A 19,403-nucleotide genomic window follows, 5' to 3' on the forward strand; every position below is an offset into this window, starting at 1 on the left:
AAAATTTTCTATTATTGTCTCCACTTTATCCCATATATATCTCATATATACCTAGTCATTGGCATGCTGTTTCTCTTAGTAGATTGTGAGCTTCTGGGGAATAGGGACTGTTTTTTGCCTTTATTTGTATCCCTAGCTCTTAGCCTGACACATAGTAGGTGTTTAATAAATGCTTATTGACTGTTGACTGAATAAGAAGAATAGTAGGTGTTCAATAAATGCTTATTGACTGTTGACTGAATAAGAAGAATATGAGGAATAAAAATAGATGGGTGGAAATATAGACCGAGGAAAGCAGTTGAATCTGAGTGTCCCAGCAATCCAGCCATCACAGAGTAGAAGTACAAAGGAAAGAGCATTGGAGTCAGGGAGACCTAGATTTAAATCTGAACTCTGCCCATATGACCTGTGTGACCTTGTGCAAGTCACTTACCAGCCAAACGAACAAATGAGGAGGTCAGGACAGGTGGCCTCTGAGGCCCCTTTCATCTCTAAATCCCTGATCCTATGAACCTGTGAGTTATTGAATTTTATAGCAGGCATTTCTTTGATAAATCTACCCAGTGGGGCAGCCCAACCCAGTCAGTAGAGGTTTTGCCTTGAAAACAGGAAGGACTGACTTCAAATTCAATTTGTGACCAAACTCTATGCCCATGAGGAAGTCAGTCACAAGCTTCTTCGAGTCCCAGAAAAATCTTTCAGACAATAAAATACAAGCAGCTGTCCTTTCTCCACTGTTTAGAAAAGACTTCCACACTGAGAGTTCCCTATATAGATAAACTCATCACAAGTTGGAAACACCTCACCCCTCCTCCAAAATATTTTTATAAATATGATATCAAGTTTTTAATACGTTTTTCTTTTGAAATTTGAATTTTCTTCAACTAGTCACTTTTATTTGTTTCTTCTTTAAAACATTAATAATCATTCTGGTAATAAAGAATATCAGTTGGGGCGGCTAGGTGGCACAGTGAGTAAAGTGCCGGCCCCGGAGTCAGGAGGACCTGAGTTCGGTTCTGGCCTCAGACACTTAACACCTACACACAAAAAACTAACTGTGTAACCTTGGGCAAGTTACTTAATCCCAATTGCCCTCCAAAAGGCAAAAAAAAAATAAAGAATATCAGTTTAAAGGACGGTTGGCAGGCATGGTGGATAGATTGCTGGATTTGCAATCAGGAAGACCTGAGTTCAAATCCTACCTCTGACATTTACTAGAGTTTCATTTTTCTCAGCTGTAAAATGGAGACAATAATAGTACCTCCCTCTCCAGATTATTGTGAATTTCAAAGGAGATAACATGTGAAGTGCTTTGCAAACCTAGAAGGGCTGAATAAATGCTAGTATTGTGGGAGATATCATAATCTAACAGAGAGTCCTGGACTCTAAGGAATCTTGGAATCACTTCCCAGCTTTGATGCCATAGATCTGGTGCTAGTCAAACTTCTCTGATCCTGTTTTTCATTTGCAAAATGGGCTGTCACACAGGGATGCTGGGAGGAAAGGGTTTTGTGAAACTTAAGTTGATATAACATTGATAGTGTTTGAAATAGCAAATACTTAGTTGTCAAAAACTAGAATCCTAAGCCAACCCCCTCATTTTACAGTTGAAGAAACTGAAACCAAGAAAGATTAAGTGACTTGCCAAGGTCACACAAGTGGTTATAATGGCAGCCAGAATTTGAACCCAGGTCTTTTGAAGCCAATTCCTTCCATTGGACTACATTGCCTTTCAATTAAAACCTATTCTATTGCATTTGAATTTATCCTTTGGATAAATTTTTTAGAGAGGTATAATTTCTTTAAAATTATCAAAACACCATCTTCAACTGTTCTCTATTCAATGTAATTTGTGCCTGGAAAATGTTAATATTCATTTGATACAGATTCCATTGTTTTTATTCAGCCTCTCACAGACCAAATTGATTCCTGATACCCTTAGGAATGGAAAGTCTAATGAATTTGGCTTTGATTCCCTCCCTTGATTAGCATTTAGTTGGGTTTGTTTTGCCTGTGGGGTGTGGTTGGAGTAACTAATGAACCTGTTAAACTCTGTGCACAAACAGAATGTCATAAAAAATATTCAGAGGGATTGAATACTTCACTAGTGGGAAGTGGTGGGCTAGAAACAGTTGTGCCATTAAGCTCCTCTACCATCATGTTAGCCAAGTAGAGCATTCAGAGACAAATACTGCAGAGGAATAAACATTTTGCACTTGGCTAAATCACCAAACAAAAATGAAAAATAATTTTAATTTTAGATTGAAAATATCTACCAAAGGTGAACATTCTTTTCCCCATGAGCTAGTGATTGAAATATTTAGATCACTGAAAAACTTCTCAGTTGGGAGTTTCAGTGACAGCTTCACAGAAATGGTGCCTGAGTTGTGTCTTGCAGTAAGAGAGGAATTTCAAGTTACGAGAATTTAATTTCAAAAGTTCAGTTCATAAATGTAAATAGGGATATAACTAGGAATTCCAGCATAAGGAATAAATTAATTTTATTATTTATTATTATTGTTATACCAGTGAATACTACTTTCTGGAATATAGGAAAAGACACATGAATTTTGATAAAAATCATCCAATTGCAAAAGGATTCCAATGCAGTGGTGAATTGACTTATTCTATTAGTGTCGGGAGGGTATTAAAGTTGAGTTAGAATTAGCAATGGGCAGGATGGCTGGGACTTTGTCCTTACATCTAGAGAGATGGAAGGTATGCTTCCTCTCTGCCCCCCTTAGTAAAACCCTGGCAAGCCCAAGAGGCTCCTCCCCTTGCTGGCCTCCACCTTGATCGTCCTCTCTAAGGGTCATATGGCCAAACTATCTCCTACAGGCTTGACGTCTCATAAGAGGAGCTACATCATACAAGATGTCCAGGAGAAAGGCAAAGGAAGCACATGCTGATTGCTTGCTGCCCTCGCCCCAGTTGTCTCAATTAACCCAGTTTTCCTCTGCTTTCCCTTTTCACTATGGTGTCTGGAAACATCCTCTCTTGTTAGGATCCCTTTCATCTTAGATCTCTTCCTTTCACATTCCTCCCATTGCCTGGTTCTCTCTGAAGTTAGCTTTCTTCTTAAAGAGGCAACATGATGCAAAGGAAGGATTGATTACTTTGCTATCATGAGACTGAAAATTGGATCCCTGCTCTGCCACTTACTCTCTGTGTGACCTTGAGCAAAGCAGTCATCCCGGCTGTAATGAGATCCTTGGACCAGGTGAGCTTGGAGATCTCTTCTAGTCCTGCATCTGTAATCCTTTGACTTGTGATCTGTGATTCCTATGAAAAATGTTTCTTGACTTCCATTCCAAGGCCTGCTGACCTCTTTTCTCACCTCCAGTGTCAGGTGGAATTATTGGCATACTCCCTGTATCCCACTGCCACTTTCATATTTGCCACCATCACTCAGCAACCATACCTTCATCCTTTCCAGATTCTTACTGCTGTCATTTATGGACCTCTGGGTCACTCTTCTGCCTTTTCATTAAGCATAGGACCTGCCTCATAGTCTTCTTCTTCACCCCAGTCACTACTTGACCCTCTCCTCCCCCCAAAACCTGGCCTTTCAGGTCCTAATGCACCTTAATTCCCATGACTTGTTTTCTGTCTACCTCAGTCATTCACAGGAGTGATCAATCTCTGAGTTCCCTTTCTCCTCATCCCTTACATGGATTTAGGTCCCCTTATGGGAAGGTAGTACAGATAGAGAGACAGACAGACAGAGAGAGAGAGACAGAGAGAGAGAGAGAGAGAGAGAGAGAGAGAGAGAGAGAGAGAGTGTGAGTGTGTGTGTGTGTGTGTGTGTGTGTGTGTGTGTGTGTGTGTGAGAGAGATCTGCCTCTACAGCCTTTGGCTAGGGCAGTCATTGTGGGGGCCACACAGTAGAGCAGGCCTCTAGGGCTTGTCATTATGGCTTTACTTAAGGGAGAGGGAGGAGAGGAAGCATTCCCTCCCTAAGTCCAGATGTTGCTTAGGACAAATGCTGCCCATTGCTGATTCTAGTTCTGATTGTAATCCCCCTTAGAAACTAATGAAATGAGTCCATTCACCAATGAGCTCAGAAACCTTTCTACCATTGGAAGATTTTATTAGAATTCATGTGACACTCCCTGTAATTCAAAAAGTATAATGTTCTCTGGTATAAAAACAACCACAATAATAACTATTACAAAGTTTACAAAGCACTTTACATACACAAATATTTCTTACCTTTTTAATGGGTAGGAGAGGGGAAGTAGGTAATGAAGAGAATTTGTAACTGAAAATAAAATAAATTAAAAATAATAAAATAAATTAAAACCCCAAGAATACTTGAGATGGAATGATGAGTAGATTAAATGCTTGATTAATTAGTAAAGAATCCCATATTTGGTAAGATTAGACCTGATAGTTGTAATCTTTCTCATTCAATTGCTTCTAATATCTAGGGCACTGGTCATGTTCATGGTCTAATACATGTTGGACACTGATATTCACTGTCACCTTTGAATTGGATTACATCTTCAAGTAGAAAAGACCACCGTGGTTTGTATGATGGATCTGAGGGCTTTGTCCAGCAGTCATAGGAATCAAAGAAGAGACTTCTATGACCTCTATCTGTGTGAGTAGGTCATAGAGGCCTTGTGTGATATTGGGTAAATGCAGCAATGCCATACATTTTTTCAACAAGAAAAAACCAACTCTAAAAGTATTTTACCATTGTACAGAATGTTTGTATTAGAGAGACACAAAAATGTAGTGGAAATAGTGGATTTAGTGGCAGTGGCTTTAGAGGCAGGAGCCTGGGTTAAAATCAGGAATCTGGCACTTACTTGCTGTGTGATCTCAGCTAGTACCCTCATGTTTGGGGTTTAGGACTCTATTACCAACTCCACATGGGGAAGGGTCTAGAAAAGGTGTCTTAAACATTTCTGGGAATGTAGCATGTCTGTTATCACTGAAATGATCATCTTCAATCTTTTCTGACTGGAAGAAAACAGTGCTGAATGACTAAAAGCAATCTGCCCAAGCAGCTGCTGAATGAAGAGCTGCAACAGAATAACTGCAAAACCAAACAGGCCAAGTTCTAGAAAGACAGTGGCACCAATGTTTACAATTGAACGCCTAATGAGATGGAATGTTTGTTAAGCACCTGCTATGTGCTAAATGCTGGGAAGACAAAGATGAAAAAAAATAAGCCAGCCCCTTCTTTCAAAGGGTATAGTGGAGAGGCGAGACAAATGCACAAATAACTGTAATGCAGGTGAGAAAGTGATGCAGTGTGAAAAACCACATAACCTGGACCATTCAAGGAGAGAGAATCACTGCCAGCTAGGCTGATCAAGGGAGGCTTCTTGGAGCAGTTAGCATCTGAGCTGGGCCTTAAAGCACGAGAAGAATGTTAGAATGGGGAAGTCTTTTCCAGGTTGAATGATGAACTATGCAAAGACATGGAGGCACGAGAGGAGTATGACATGAAATTGGGAAACAGTGGTTAGAATAATTTGGCTAGACTATACAAAGGGTACCACTGGGAAACAAGACTTGAAAGGTAAATTGAAACCAATATAGAAAGGGTCTTGAAAACCAAACCAAAAGAGCTTGCATCTTCTTTGCAAGGCAAATCTCAAAGGAAATAGAGGGGTGGCTACGTGACACAGTGAATAGAGCACCAGCCCTGGAGTCAGGAGGACCTGAGTTCAAATTTGGCCTCAGACACTTAACACTTACTAGTCATGTGACCTTGGGCAAGTCACTTAAACCCAATTGCCCTGCCCTTCCCCCTCCAAAAAAAAGCAAAAAAAAAAAAGATAGAACATGTAAAGCATTTTGCAAACCTTAAAGTTCTATATTAATTATTATCATTAGAAATTCCAAGAGGTGAAGATTAGGAGCCATTACAAAGTTATGTTGGTAAAGAAAGAGCTAGGAGATAAGGAAACCAGTTATCAAACAGTTATAAAGTCCAGGAAAGGGATAATGAGGAAACTGATTTGAGAGATATTTTGGAGGTAGAATCAAGAGGACTTGATAATTGATGAGATACTAGGCTGAGGGGCAGTGAAGAATCATGTTAAGACTCACTGTGATTTTGGACTTGAGGGACTTGTAGAAGAGTGAAATTCAGCAGAAAAAAAGTTAGGAGGGGAGGATATTGTAGGCATCTTGATGATGAATTCTCTTTTGAAAATTGGATTTGAGGTGTCAAATGTGATATCCAAGCAGACATATTGGGTAGGCAGTTGGAAATGTGGGACAAGAGGTCAGAGCTCCAGATACAGATCTGTGAGTCATCTGCCTAGCTGATAATTGAAAGTGTGGGTGTAGATGAGATTGCCAAGGAGAGAATACAGAGGAAAGAAGAAGGTCAAGGAAGCAGCTTTGGCTAATGACCACACTCTAGCAAGCCAGATAAGGACACTGACCAAGAGAGGTCAAAAATGTGGGAGGAACAGGAAAGAACAGTGTCACAAAAGGTAAGCAGTGAGAGAATATTCAGGAAAAGCAGTGGGATTAATGCCAAATATTTCAAAAAAGATCAAGAAGAATTGGAGCAGAGAAGAAAACATTAAATTTGTCAATTAGGAGGTCTCCGGTAACCTTGGAGGAAACAACTTGAATAAAGTGTTAGGGACAAAAATCAGATTGCATGGTTCTGAGAGTGAATAGATAGGGAGGAGAGGCTTGTGTAGAAGACTATTCTTTCTTGTAGATTAGCAGTGAAGGGGAAGAGAGAGGATGTGAGCACAGCAAGTTCAAGGAATAACATTTTTAAGATGGTGAAATATGGATGTGTTTTTAGGCAGAGAGGAAGAAGCCATGAAGAGGGAGAAGTTAAATGTATGTGTGTATGTATATGTGCATAAATATAAACACATACACACATATATGTATATGTGCGCACACATATGTTTACACATATAATATATAATACATATTATATATATATATAATATATATGTGTGATAGGTGCTTTATCTGAAGTTAAGAAGCCCTGATTTCAGCCTCAGACACTTACTAGCTGTGTGACCCTGGGCAGTCACTTAACTTCTATATTCTTCAGTTTGCTTATCTGTAAAATGGGAATAATAACAGCACCTTCTTCTCAGGGCTGTATGAGACAATAATTATAAAGTATTTTGCAAACTTTAATGCATAACATAAATGCTATTGTTATCATTATTGTTGTTTTATAGTCTCAGAAGGTGATGAGTTTAGGGACATGGATTGAGTGGTTAGTGTAAGCAAAGAGGTAGGTTATCTCATCTGACACCAGATGAAAGGACAAAGTGTGGTTAATGACAGACTTTGGAAGCTGTGGAGTAGAAGAATTGTGAATTCTCACCGTGACTGACCTGTTTCCTTAGCCAAGTAGGAAGCAAGGTCATTTGTTGAGGTATTGGTAGGATGAAGCTTGAGAGGAGGGTTTGAATAGCTTCTAAGAATGAGATGATAGTGAATTAGTAGATTAATAAAAGGGTTGCCAGGGGTGGCCAGGTGGCTCAGTGAGTAAGAGCACCGGCTCCAGTGTCGGGATGACCTGGGGATCAAATCTGGGCTCAGATACTTAGCACCACATCCAGAAATAACTGGCCATGTAACCTTGAGCAAGTTACTTAACCCCGATTGCTTTAAAAAACAAAAATAAAAGGGTTGCTCTACAACCTTGTGAATTGAGCTTAGGTTAGGAAGCATACATTTATAGTGGATAATTTCCAGTCTTCCTCCAGTAACACTTGGTTGCTGGGGAATAGGAACAGCAATGGCAATAACAAATACCTTTTAGGGGTTTTCTAGGGTTGTAGATGCTCAGGGTGGGAACAACAAAGGTCAAGGGGGCAAGGGACTCAAGGGTTCATGAGACCCTTAAAACTAGTTAAAATAAACAAATGTAGGATCAAGACTATAAAAGGGAAGCCAGAACAGAGGTGAGACTAGGAGGATCGATGGAGGGATCAAGGTTTTAAGAGGCCCTAATGAAGGAAGACCTCAGTAATTTAATCAACAAGCATTTATTAAGTGTTTATTATGTGTTAGGCACTGGGCTAAGTGCCTAGGGGAAAAAAGGAGTAGAAAAAAAAGAATGGTGGAAATATAGTCCCTTTCCTCAAGAGACATTCTAACAGGGATGATATTGGAAATTCAGCATGTCCAAATCAGGACTCATTGTCGTTCTTTCTAAACCCTTACATCTTCTGAAACATCTGTTATTCAGTCAGTTAGTTATTGAGGGTATTACCATCTTCCCAGAAACCTACGCTTACAACCTTGGTATCACCCTCAATTCCTCCTACTCACCCCACATGTCCAATCTGTTGCCAAATCTTAATTTTTTTTTACCTTTACAACATCTTTCATGCACATTCCTTTCTTTTTGCAATTAATACCATTTTTATTAATTTTTATTAGCCTCTCCCACTTCCCCCACACAGTCGAGCGCATTAAACACATACATATACACATGCACATGCACACACACACATAGGCACAATCCTTTAATATATAGTTGCGTAGTTCAGCAGAACAAATTCCCATATTAGCCATGTCTGAAAATGTATGTCACTTTTTGTGGTTTTAGTTCATTACCTTTGTCAGCCAGGTAATTGCCACATTTCATCTTCATTCTTTTTGGCTTATGCTTTATCACTAAATTGATAAGATTTCTTTTTTTTTAGCATCTTAATGTTATCTTTGTAGTATAAATTGTTCTAGTTCTGCTCATTTCATTCTGCATCAGTTCACTCACTTTCCTCTTTCATTATGTTTTATGAAAATAACATTCCATTATATCCATAAATCATATTTTGTTTAACCATTCCTCAATAGGATACTCATTTATTTCTCAAATTTTGGCTACCACAGAAAAGACTGTTATAAATAATTTTGTACATATAGATCCCTTCCATCTTTTATTTCTTTGGGGTATAGGACTCTTAATGGTCTAGCTATGTTAAAAGATATGTACAATTTTTTTAACTTTCTAGGCACAGCTCCAAATTGCTTTCCAAAATGGCTGGACCAATTCACAGGTCCCCTGACAGTGTAGTATCATATATATATATATATATATATATATATATATATACACACACACACACACACACACACACACACACACATATACATACATATATATCTGTTTCCCCCCCACCTTTCTAACATTTGTCATTTTTTCCTTTGTCTTCTTGGCCAGGTTTATAGGTTCAAGGTGGATCCTCAAAGTTGCTTTAACACATATTTCTCTAATTACTAGTCATTTAGAGTATATTTTTCCATAAGATTATTGATAGTTTGGATTTCTTCCTTTGAAAGCTGCCTATTCATATCCTTTGATCTACTGGGAAATGGTTCCTGGCTTTTTTAAAGACTTAACTAAAATCCCACCATGTACAGGAAGCCTTTCCTGTCTTCCCTTTCCCTACCACCTGCCAGTACCTTCCCCTCTGAGATTATCTTCCATCTATTCTGCATATATCTTATATGTACCTAGTTATTTTCATGTTTGTCCCACCATTAGAATATTATTTCCTTGTAGTTTTGATTTCATTGCCTTTCTTTTTATTACTCTCACTTCAGAGTCAGTCAAATGGACAGCACAGCAGATAAAACACGGCCTGAAATCAGGAAGACTTCAGTTCAAATCCTGTAACAGACATTTGTTATCTGTGTGACTTTAGGCAAGCCACTTAACCTTCTCTGACTTCTGTTTCCTCATCTTTAAAATGCTGATAATAATAACTACCTACCAGGGTTATTCTGAGGATCAAATGAGAATAATTGTAAAGCTCTCCGATCTTTGAATGTTGTAGCTGCTAAGTCTTGTGTAATCCTGATTGTGGCTGCCCAATATTTGAGTTGTTTCTTTTGGGCTACTTGTACTATTTTTTCCTTGTCTTGATAGGTTTGAAATTTGGCTATAATGTTCCTTGCAGTTTTTATTTTGGACTTTCTTACCTGAGGTGATCAGTAGATTTTTTCAATGCCTATTTTACCCTCTGGCTCCAGGATATCAGGACAGTTTTCCTTGATAATATCTTGAAAGATGCTCGCTGTCTAGGTCCTCCTTTTGATGATAGCTTTCAGGTATTCCAATGATTCTGACATTGTCTCTCCCGGATCTATTTTTGTGGTCAATTGTTTTTTGCATGATATATTTTACATTTTCATTCTTTTGAATTTGATTGCTTCTTGATGTCTCACAGAGTCATTAGCTTCCATTTGCCCAGTTCTAACTTTTAAGTAGTTATTTTCCTCAGTTAGCTTTTGAACTTTCTTTTCTATTTGATCAATTGTACTTTTTAAGGAGTTGCTTTCTTCAGTGGATTTTTGTATCTCCTTTTTCATTTGACCAATTGTACTTTTTTAACAGTTGTTTTCCTTTTTCCAAGCTGTTTTTCATAACTTTTTCATCACTCTCATTTCTTTTCCCAATTTTTATTCAACCTCTCTCGTATGATTTTTAGTTCCTTTTTGTGCTCTTCCACAAGTTCTTTCTGGGCTTGAGATCACTTCCCATTTTTCTTTGGGGTTTTGTCCATAGGTGTTTTTGACATTCTTGTCCTCTTCTGAGCTTGTATCTTGACCTTCCCTGTCACCATAATAACTTTCTATGGTCAGATTATTTTTGTTGTTGTTGTTTTGGCTCATCTTTTTTGTCCTTTTTTCTTTCTTTTAAATTTCAGTGCTACTGGGGTGGAAGAGACACTGTCTCAGGCTTCTTTTGCCTGGGGCTACAGGCCCTGGCTGTTTAACTAGTGCTCCACTGATGTTGCCCTGAGGCCTACTGGGGACCCTCCTGTCTACTGCTATGCTGAGGGGTTGGAGTAGGGGGTGACTGGTACTGCTGGAGGCTGTAAGGGTCTGGCAGCTTACCTGGTGCTGAGCTGGGGTCCTAGTGGTGGTGTCTGGTGTGTGCTAAGACCAGTGCGGGTGTTGCGGTGTTTCTCTGGGGCTACACTGAAGCACCTGGTGGTCTGGCCACTGGTAGCTGCCTGTTTGCTCAGGGCTATGCTGAAGTACATAATGGGGGTCCAGCACTGGCAGCTGCCTGTTTTCTTGGGTACCTGTAGGGTTGGCAGCTGGCTGCCTGTTTACCTGGGGTTACACTGAAGCATGTGGTAGTCTGTGGCCACTGAAGGTTGCCTGTTTTCCAGGATACATGTGGGGTTTTGGTGCTGACACTTGCCTCTGCCATGTTGGGGCTCAGGATCTACAGTTGGTTTGCTGAGCTGGGGCTTACTGGGATACTTCTTTTTCTGGACTGTGCTTCCCTTTTACCCAAGTGAGACAGACCTTTCCTGCCAATCTTTCAAGTTTCTTGGGCTAAAGGATTGTTTCTCCTGGTCTTTTTCCTGGTTCTGTGGTTCCAGGATTTATTTTGGGGTGCTATTTCATGGTTGCTTGGAGATGAATATGGGAGAGTTATGGTGATTTACTTCTTACTCTGGCATCCTGGTTCCTGGAAGTCTTAAAATCTCATCACTAATTTGAGGAGACATAGTTTATCCAGGGGTTGGGAACCTATTGCCTTGAGGCCACATGTGGCCCCCTAGGTCCTCAAGTGCGGCCCTTTGAATCCAAACTTCACAGAACTAATCCCCTTAATAAAAGGATTTGTTCTGTTAAACTTGAACTCAGTCAAAAGGCCCCCAAGGATCTAGAAGGCTACAGTTTCCTCACTCATGGTTTATACCATATTGCACAATTACCTGGAAGGCTATTGAGAATAAAGTGCAAGCCTCTGGGAAACCTTATTGAATGGTCTACTGAAGAGGTCTGTCTTGGGGCTCTTTATATCTATGGCAAATACAAAGTAGACAAAAACTGCATTCTAAGTAGATTCAAGATATTGAAAGATTGGCTCGTTACCCACCTGGAGCTATCTTAAGCACATCAAGTTTCTAGCCCTAGAGCCACAACTAACAGTTTTCATGACCTTCGGCTGCTTCCTTTGCTCCTTTTTTACTTCAGTTTCCCCAGATCTAAAATAGCGATAACATCAGCCACCAAATACTGTGACGGTGGGGAAGAATGAAAGAACAGGAACATAAGGGTCCTTTGCAAAAGTCAAAGGTATCCACAAAGTCATATTTGTTATTAATAATGTAGTTAATTCCCAATTTTCTGTCTAAGTTGGAGGGAGCAGTCAGGCAAATGGTTTGACACAGGGCTTCATGGATTAAAAATGCTACAGGATAACCTAAAAGTTAGACACGTGTGTACACACACAAATACACAGGCAGTATTTTTTCCCAGAAGCTTTACCTTTCAGAATTACATTGTGTTTAATCAACCAATCAATAAACAAGCATCTAGTAAGTACCTTCTGTGTGCCAGGCATATGCGTTTTGTTGTTGTTCATTCTTTTGTGTCCAACTCTCTGTGACCCCTTTTGGTGTTTTCTTGGCAAAGATACTTTAGTGCTTTGCCTTTCTTTCTCCAGTTCATCTACAAATGAGGAAACTGAGGCAAATGCAACTAAGTGATTTGCCCAGGGTGTCAACTGGACTGGAACTGGCCTCTCTGACTTGGGGGTGGATGAGCCAAACAAACAGAACAGGCTAGAGACAGGAGAGCCAGGGTTCAAACAGAAGTTTAATTAATTTCAGAGTGAGGAAAATGCAAACAGAAGCCTCCTGTCCTAAGAAGGAGGGGTTAACATGCTGGACTAAAGGTAGGTCTTATGTGCATACTGGGCATTTTCAGGTCTTGAGTTACTGTTCCTATGGATCCCGTGGGAACAGTGTTGTCTCAAGTGTTGAGGGTCATGCCCATCCTCCAGGGCATAGAACCAGAGTTCTGTCATGAGAACAGTAATATGGTACCTGTCAATGATGAGGAACAGGGCTTGTGAACATGTGATGGGTGGCCCTGGGATAATAGGGGGAGCTAAATCCCTCAGTGAACACCTGGTGCTGGTCCAAGCAATACACTTTTTCAGAGGGTGATGTCATCCTGAGTGCAAAGGATTATTGTTATGCCAAGCTCCTCAGGACACAGCCTGCTTACTGGGCCTTAGCTCTGGGAAGCAGGGTATCTCCAAAATATTTTGACAAGGGTCATGTAGATAGTAAGTGTCTGAGGCTGGATTTGAAGTCATGTCCTACTGACTCCAGCCTTAGCACTCTAAAAAAAAAAAAGCTACTTAGTGCTTTACAAGTATTATCTCATAATTTCAAATATTACAAGTGAAGCAGTTCTTAGGTCAGCTGCCTGAGACTTAGCCTTGCTAAATTTGGAGTTGTTCATCATCAGTAAACTGACTAATAGTAGATTCTCTGGCCAAGGCAATTCATGAAACAAACATAATATGAAATAACCCTTACTTCAGGTCTCTTCCCTTCCTTTTCTGCAGTTATGGTGAGAGAGTATCAAAAAAAGGAGGCAGAGGGGGTTAAAAATCTCAGAATTTAGGCAGAGTATGAACATTAACAATTGGTTCTTGGAATATGAATTCCTTGTCCAATGTTCACATCTTACCAGAGGAGCCAAATCCTATGAATCTTGACATTCTCTCTGTAAGTGAAATCAAAAGATAAAAGATAATTGTTACTAAGTGCAAGAATGGCTCATAGTCTCACCTTGGAGAGTAAGTAAATAAAGGTGTAGGTGGAGCAGGTTTTAGGCTTTGTTTAAAGGTAATAAAAACTATCATTTAATGGGATATAGGTTCATATGATATTACAGTGCTCATGATAGACATTTTCAAAAATAGTACCATGAAGACAATTACAAGTCATGTACCTGTACAACATCAGTTGTAAGGGTGTAAAGGTGAGTTGTAAGAGGAATTCTGTGAAGAACTTCATGTTTCTCAAATGTATCTGTGATCTCATCAATTTGAATATTTCTTCTAGTGATACAGATTACAAACTTATTTGTGCTTGCCCATACTGTGGATACTGTCCATGGACTCCCATTAGTTCACTACCTAAGGCTACTCAACATGCTGGTAAACCTCCCCTTCTTTCTCAGATTCTCCACCTGTCGCTCCTTGTCATTGCCTTCTTCTCTTCCTGGCATACATTTCTCCCTGGCACCATTTGCTCCCTTTCTTCTTTGAAGGTATATATGGCAGCATGTATACTAGATGACTTCTGAGGTCCCTTCTAGCTAAATCTATGATCCTATCATCCTACTGCATCACCATTTTCCCACTCAACAAAGTTTGCAGCCTTGGAGGCAGCCTTTACTTTTCACTTTCCCCCACCCTCCTTGTCCAATCAATTGCCCTTTTCCAATTTTGTCATTTTTCCCTCCACACAATCCCTTTCTCTCCACACATAAAACCAATACTACTGAGTTCAGTTTCTCATCACCTCTTACCTTGACTATTACATGAACTTACTAATTGCTCTCCTTGGTTTCTCCCCTCTCCATTTTCCTAAGGCTTTTTAACTTGCCTGTCAAGATAATTTTCCTAAATCGTCTCCATCTGTGGCATTCAAACATTCGATCATCTACAATGGCTTATTGTTGTATCTAGGATAATTTACATACTTTCCAGCTTTTCATTTAAAAGCTTTCTCAATTTGTCTCTAGCTTACCATTACAGAATTATTTTATACAGCCCCTTTTCACATACTCTGTATTCTTGCAAAACTCACTTGTTTGCTATCATCTAAACTTGTCATTTGTTTTGTACAATCTGTCTCCTATGCCTGGAATATATTCTGCCTGTACCTCAGCTCCTTAAGATATTTCAAAACTCAGGTTTGGTGCTATTCTCTAGATAAGGTTTTCATGATATATCCTGCATTTATTTATCTGTATAAATAAAAGTTGTCCCCTTACCCTTAGTAGAATTCAAGTTTATTGAGGGCAGGGACTGCTTTTTTAAATAAATTAACTAATTTCTACTATAATAAACCATAGCATAGCATAGTAAATGTTAATTAAATATTTATTTTTAAGAGCATTGTTTTTCCTTTCAGAATTTGAAAAGGATTTTTTTCTTATGATCTGAATGGCCCAGGTGTCATAAAATCAAATATGAGCTGATGTGTTCTTTTTCTCTCAATAAATTATTCTAGCAAGCACAGGCACTTTGACTCAGTGAACCATTGTGGGTATAGGTTTTTGTTAATAATTATGCTATTTTTTCCCAGAGAAAAGCATTTTCAAAAGAAAAGGCTGATCCAACATGTCTTTGCTTTAACTTTTTCCTGAGTTTATTCAAAATTCTGCTCAATATCAGAAAAAAATCAATCCATTGGGAAACAATAAATAACAGCTCTCAGAGCATTTGACACTTAATTAGAAAGTTGAGAAAGCAACTAACAGGTTAATTAGGGACTTTTGAGAAGGAATTCAGAAGCCTCTTTCACAGAATTGGAAAAGACAGGCATAAAAAAAGTATCCTGAGTGACTGAACACTTTTATCTTCCCTGTGCTTGGACATTGTCGTGAATCTTTCAAGGATTAGAGAAGATGGTCACATTATGGGAATTAACTTCTGATAAAGGAGGGGAGAAGAGATATACAGAGTAGCCAGAGAATAGATATGTATCTACATATACATATGTTTGAAGAATATTTAATTTAGTGCTTTAAAGTTGCATGATTTTGTCATTGTGAATGAACCCCTCCTCCCCATTCAATGGAGTTTCCAGCCAACCACCTTATTAAGTCTTTTGTAAATGATTTCCATCAGTTGTTCTCTTTAAACAAAAAGAAAAGAAAGGGGGAAAAAGAGAAATTCAACACTTAGTGGCTAACTTTCTAGAGAGGAGCCTCTCAGAACTTACCTAAGTTTGTTGAAACATAACCCACAGTAGTCTATCAGTAGTCTCTATTCAGAGCCTTTCCTGATTGGTGGAGCCTGGAGAACTTGTATTCACATAGCTTTGATTACACCCAGGGTCACCTCTGTGCCAGGTAAAGGCATCTAAGTGAGATTCCCATTATGTGCCGGTAACTTGGATGAAATCTAGGCACACATTGATGTGCTACTAGCTTCATTAGTGTAGATCACAACCCAATCATGTCTTAATTTCCTATGTTTATGGCTGTGTCCTTAGGAATCTTGCCATTTTCAGTCCAACCAATATACTGGATATCCATCTCCACATCTTCTGATGTTGCACATGGGTACCAATAGGTCATTTGGCCCATCCATCAGTTATCTCTTGCTCTTACTGTGTGACAAGTCCATCTCCTTTTCCAGTCATTCATTTTTCTGATAATATCTTTTATATCACTTTTTGGGCCCAAATCTGTATAAAAACATATGTATGTGTGTACACGCACGCACACACACAAGGTCCATCTTCTTAATATATTAATTTTTTTTGTCAGAATTCTTCCAGTAGTGTTGTATGACTGTGAATGATTCATATATGCCACCATTTTAGAAGAACTGAATTTTCAGTTTATTGAAAGTATAATGGAGAGGGTATTAACAGGCAAGAGTAGGCAGTTACATATTACCAAGAAACAATTGGTTAGGAAACAACTTTATATTGAATAGTTATACACATTGGATGGATTGGTCATAGGATTGACACATGAGTTGCAGGGTGGAATGAGGAAGGTGACTTCTCTTAAGTTTGCAAATATTTTGGAAAACACTGAAAGCAAGTGCTAAATGTGATGCTGTTAGTGATGTGGTGATGGTGTTAGAGGAAGAGATTGTGCTAAATGATTCTCTACTCAGATTTCTTGACAACACCTCTCTGAAAACTCTTATCTCCTACTCCTATGATAGCAGTAGCTGTGTTTATAAAATGATGATGATGATGGTGATGATGATGATGATGATGATGGTGATGATGATGATGATGGTGATGATGATGATAGCAGGTTAGCATAGTGGGTAGAGAACTGGCCTCAGAACTAGGAAGATCTGGATTTAGTCCAGCCTGGAACATACTGGGTGTGCAACTTTGGGCAAATCAGTTGATATCTCAGTCCTTTAGGCCACTTTGTCAAACTATAAATTGCAGAGATAATGACCACCTGAATTAATAGAAGGAGTTTCCTCAAGAACTTACCTGTTTTAGTGATCTCACAGGTCTAGGCTACTTCCCTAATAATAGTTGGAAATTATATCATATCATGATAACAGGTTTGTAAAGTTCTAAGTTGTCTATACATTATCTCACTTGAGAAACTCTAAAATAAAAGACATTTCATAGGAAACCAATTTTTAGAGACTACCATCACATTTATGATTGCTCATAAATTCAGCCATTCATTCTTGATAATAATAACTAACACTTATACAGTGCTAACTGTGTACCACACACAAAGTGCTAAGTGCTTTACAATTATTCTCTTTTGATCCTCACAACAACCCTGCAGAGTAGGTGTTGTTATTATCTCCACTTTACAGATGAGGAAACTGAGGCAGAAAGAGGTTAAGTGACTTGGTGAGGGATGTGTAGCTATTGTTTGTGGCTGAATTTGAACTCAGGTCTTCTTGTCCCCAGATTCAGAACTCTAGCCAATGAGCTGCTGTCTTGTTTATTAGCTGGCATACATTGACCATAAAAATCTTTTGCTCTGTTTTACCTCTCTGCTCATAAACCTTTAGAAATTACTTTATGCCCTTCTGTGTAATTATTCTCTTGTTTGCTGTCCTCAAGTTTTTTTAAATTCTGCTTAACACTTTTTCTGGTTGTCATGGAATCGATCCTTTTGGGCTTTTAGTATTTTTCTCACCTGTATTTCCCAGTTTGCCATATAGTTTAGCAGTGGTTTGTTTTCTCCACTTTCAAGTATGGAATTCTAATCTATCTTGTTAGCACATCATTCTACCATATAGCACATCTTCAAGAAAAAAAATTAGCTTGCAGTTCTGTTAACCTTTCCAGTAGCCTTTGTAACTTGTGTATTTTACTGCTTCCATAATTTTTTTCATCCCCTTTTGCTCTCTTCACCTTTTCAAATACATTAATTAAGAAATGTCTTCAACATTTCTTGGTACTGGGTGAAACATTTCCTCTTATCTTAAAGCAACTTGTCTCATCTGTGGTTAAAAGAGTAGTTAGAACTACAAGTATTCAGTAACTTCGTTCTCACTTGACTGTGTTTGGGTTTTAAGTACAGAAGGAATAGTGAGCCAACATGAGGTAAGGTTTGTATTAGAAATATGAGATAGGGAATTCAACAGAACATATAAATAAATAAATATATATGTACTAGCTTATTGTGATTTTAGGTCTTAAAATCATTTAATCCAATAGAAACTGTATTTTAAGAATGTACTGGGGCTGCCAGTCTGTGAATTATTGGAATACTTGCAGAATGAAATTGCAGCACACCCTCAGATGTTCCAGGCCATTTCACCAGTGTGTTTTCTTTGTGGAGCAGTGTTGGCACATTGGGATGGGCAACATATTTACTTAGAGAAGAAATTCTTACTCCAGGGATGGATAGATTTCAGAACCCTAATGTATGGATAGATTTAAGGGAGTCTGGAAACTAGTGTGGGGGAAAAAGTACATTTTTATTTTCACTAATCTTGGGTTTCCTTTGTAATCCTATGTATTTTATTTTATACATTTAAAAACACTTTGAGAAGGCATCCATAGGCTTCACCAGACCGCTTAAGGGGATTGTGACAAAACTATACTGTTGGAGTACATTTGTTGAAGAAAATTTATTTACCTCATTCTTTGACCTCTCAAAATTGTTTGTTTGATTCAGTTTGTACATTTAGACCTCAGCCTTCTTCCTAGAAATGCCAATGAAGATTCATTCACCACCGATATGTTCCAGTGCAAAGAACACTGACCTTTAAATGAGAAATGTCAGTTTTGAACTCTGATTCACCCACTATATAAAATCTTCCTTTATATCTCTGTCTCTCTCTGTCTCTGTCTCCCTCCCTCCTTTCCCCCTATTTTACTCTTTTCCACATACATCAAGTGATTTCTCCACAGAGTTCTTATGAGGACCAAATGTCCTAATTTATACTTGATGAATATAATGTACTGTGTAAGTATTTATTAAAAATCCATTCTGGGCATGGACATTACCATCAGGTTATCGAGTTAGGACTGGGCTAGCACTGTAGATATGATATGGTAACCCCTAGCTCTAAGAGGCTTATCATTTTCTTGTGTACCATAATTCTTAGATTGTTAAGATGTGAATGTATGTCTTATTCATGTCTTTTTAAAATTGCAGATTGTAAACCATGCCTTTAGTGAAGCGGAACATCGAACCCAGGCATCTCTGCCGAGGAGCGCTACCAGAAGGAATTTCCAGTGAACTGGAATGTGTAACCAATAGTACCCTGGCAGCTATCATAAGACAGTTAAGCAGTCTAAGTAAGTTTCCTTCCTGAAAAAAGTTTTCTGATGACCAGTGGTATCTTATTCATTTTAATGATAATAAAATATTTTCAAAATGAGAAGATTTATGTATTCTGAAAGAGGAGTATCCCTTGGTATTAGTGAGACTGCTTGAAATCTAGG

At 38.7% G+C, this 19,403-nt stretch overlaps 1 protein-coding gene across 3 annotated transcripts in view; it reads left to right on the forward strand.

Moving 5' to 3' along the window:
• The window catches only part of WASF3 (WASP family member 3), a 187,151-nt gene that overhangs the window by 112,021 nt on the left and 55,727 nt on the right, over nucleotides 1-19,403 (forward strand). For all 3 annotated transcript variants that reach the window (XM_069079758.1, XM_069079761.1, XM_069079760.1), the window contains exon 3: nucleotides 19,114-19,256. In XM_069079758.1, coding sequence (XP_068935859.1) covers nucleotides 19,124-19,256 — 133 coding nt within the window. In that variant the 5' untranslated portion in view covers nucleotides 19,114-19,123. The remainder of the gene's footprint in view (nucleotides 1-19,113; nucleotides 19,257-19,403) is intronic.

The sequence above is a fragment of the Petaurus breviceps genome, unplaced genomic scaffold, assembly GCF_028583685.1.
Source record: "Petaurus breviceps papuanus isolate PSGF00001 unplaced genomic scaffold, PetGlider_PUasm1.0 91133, whole genome shotgun sequence".
Taxonomy (NCBI): Eukaryota; Metazoa; Chordata; class Mammalia; order Diprotodontia; family Petauridae; genus Petaurus; species Petaurus breviceps.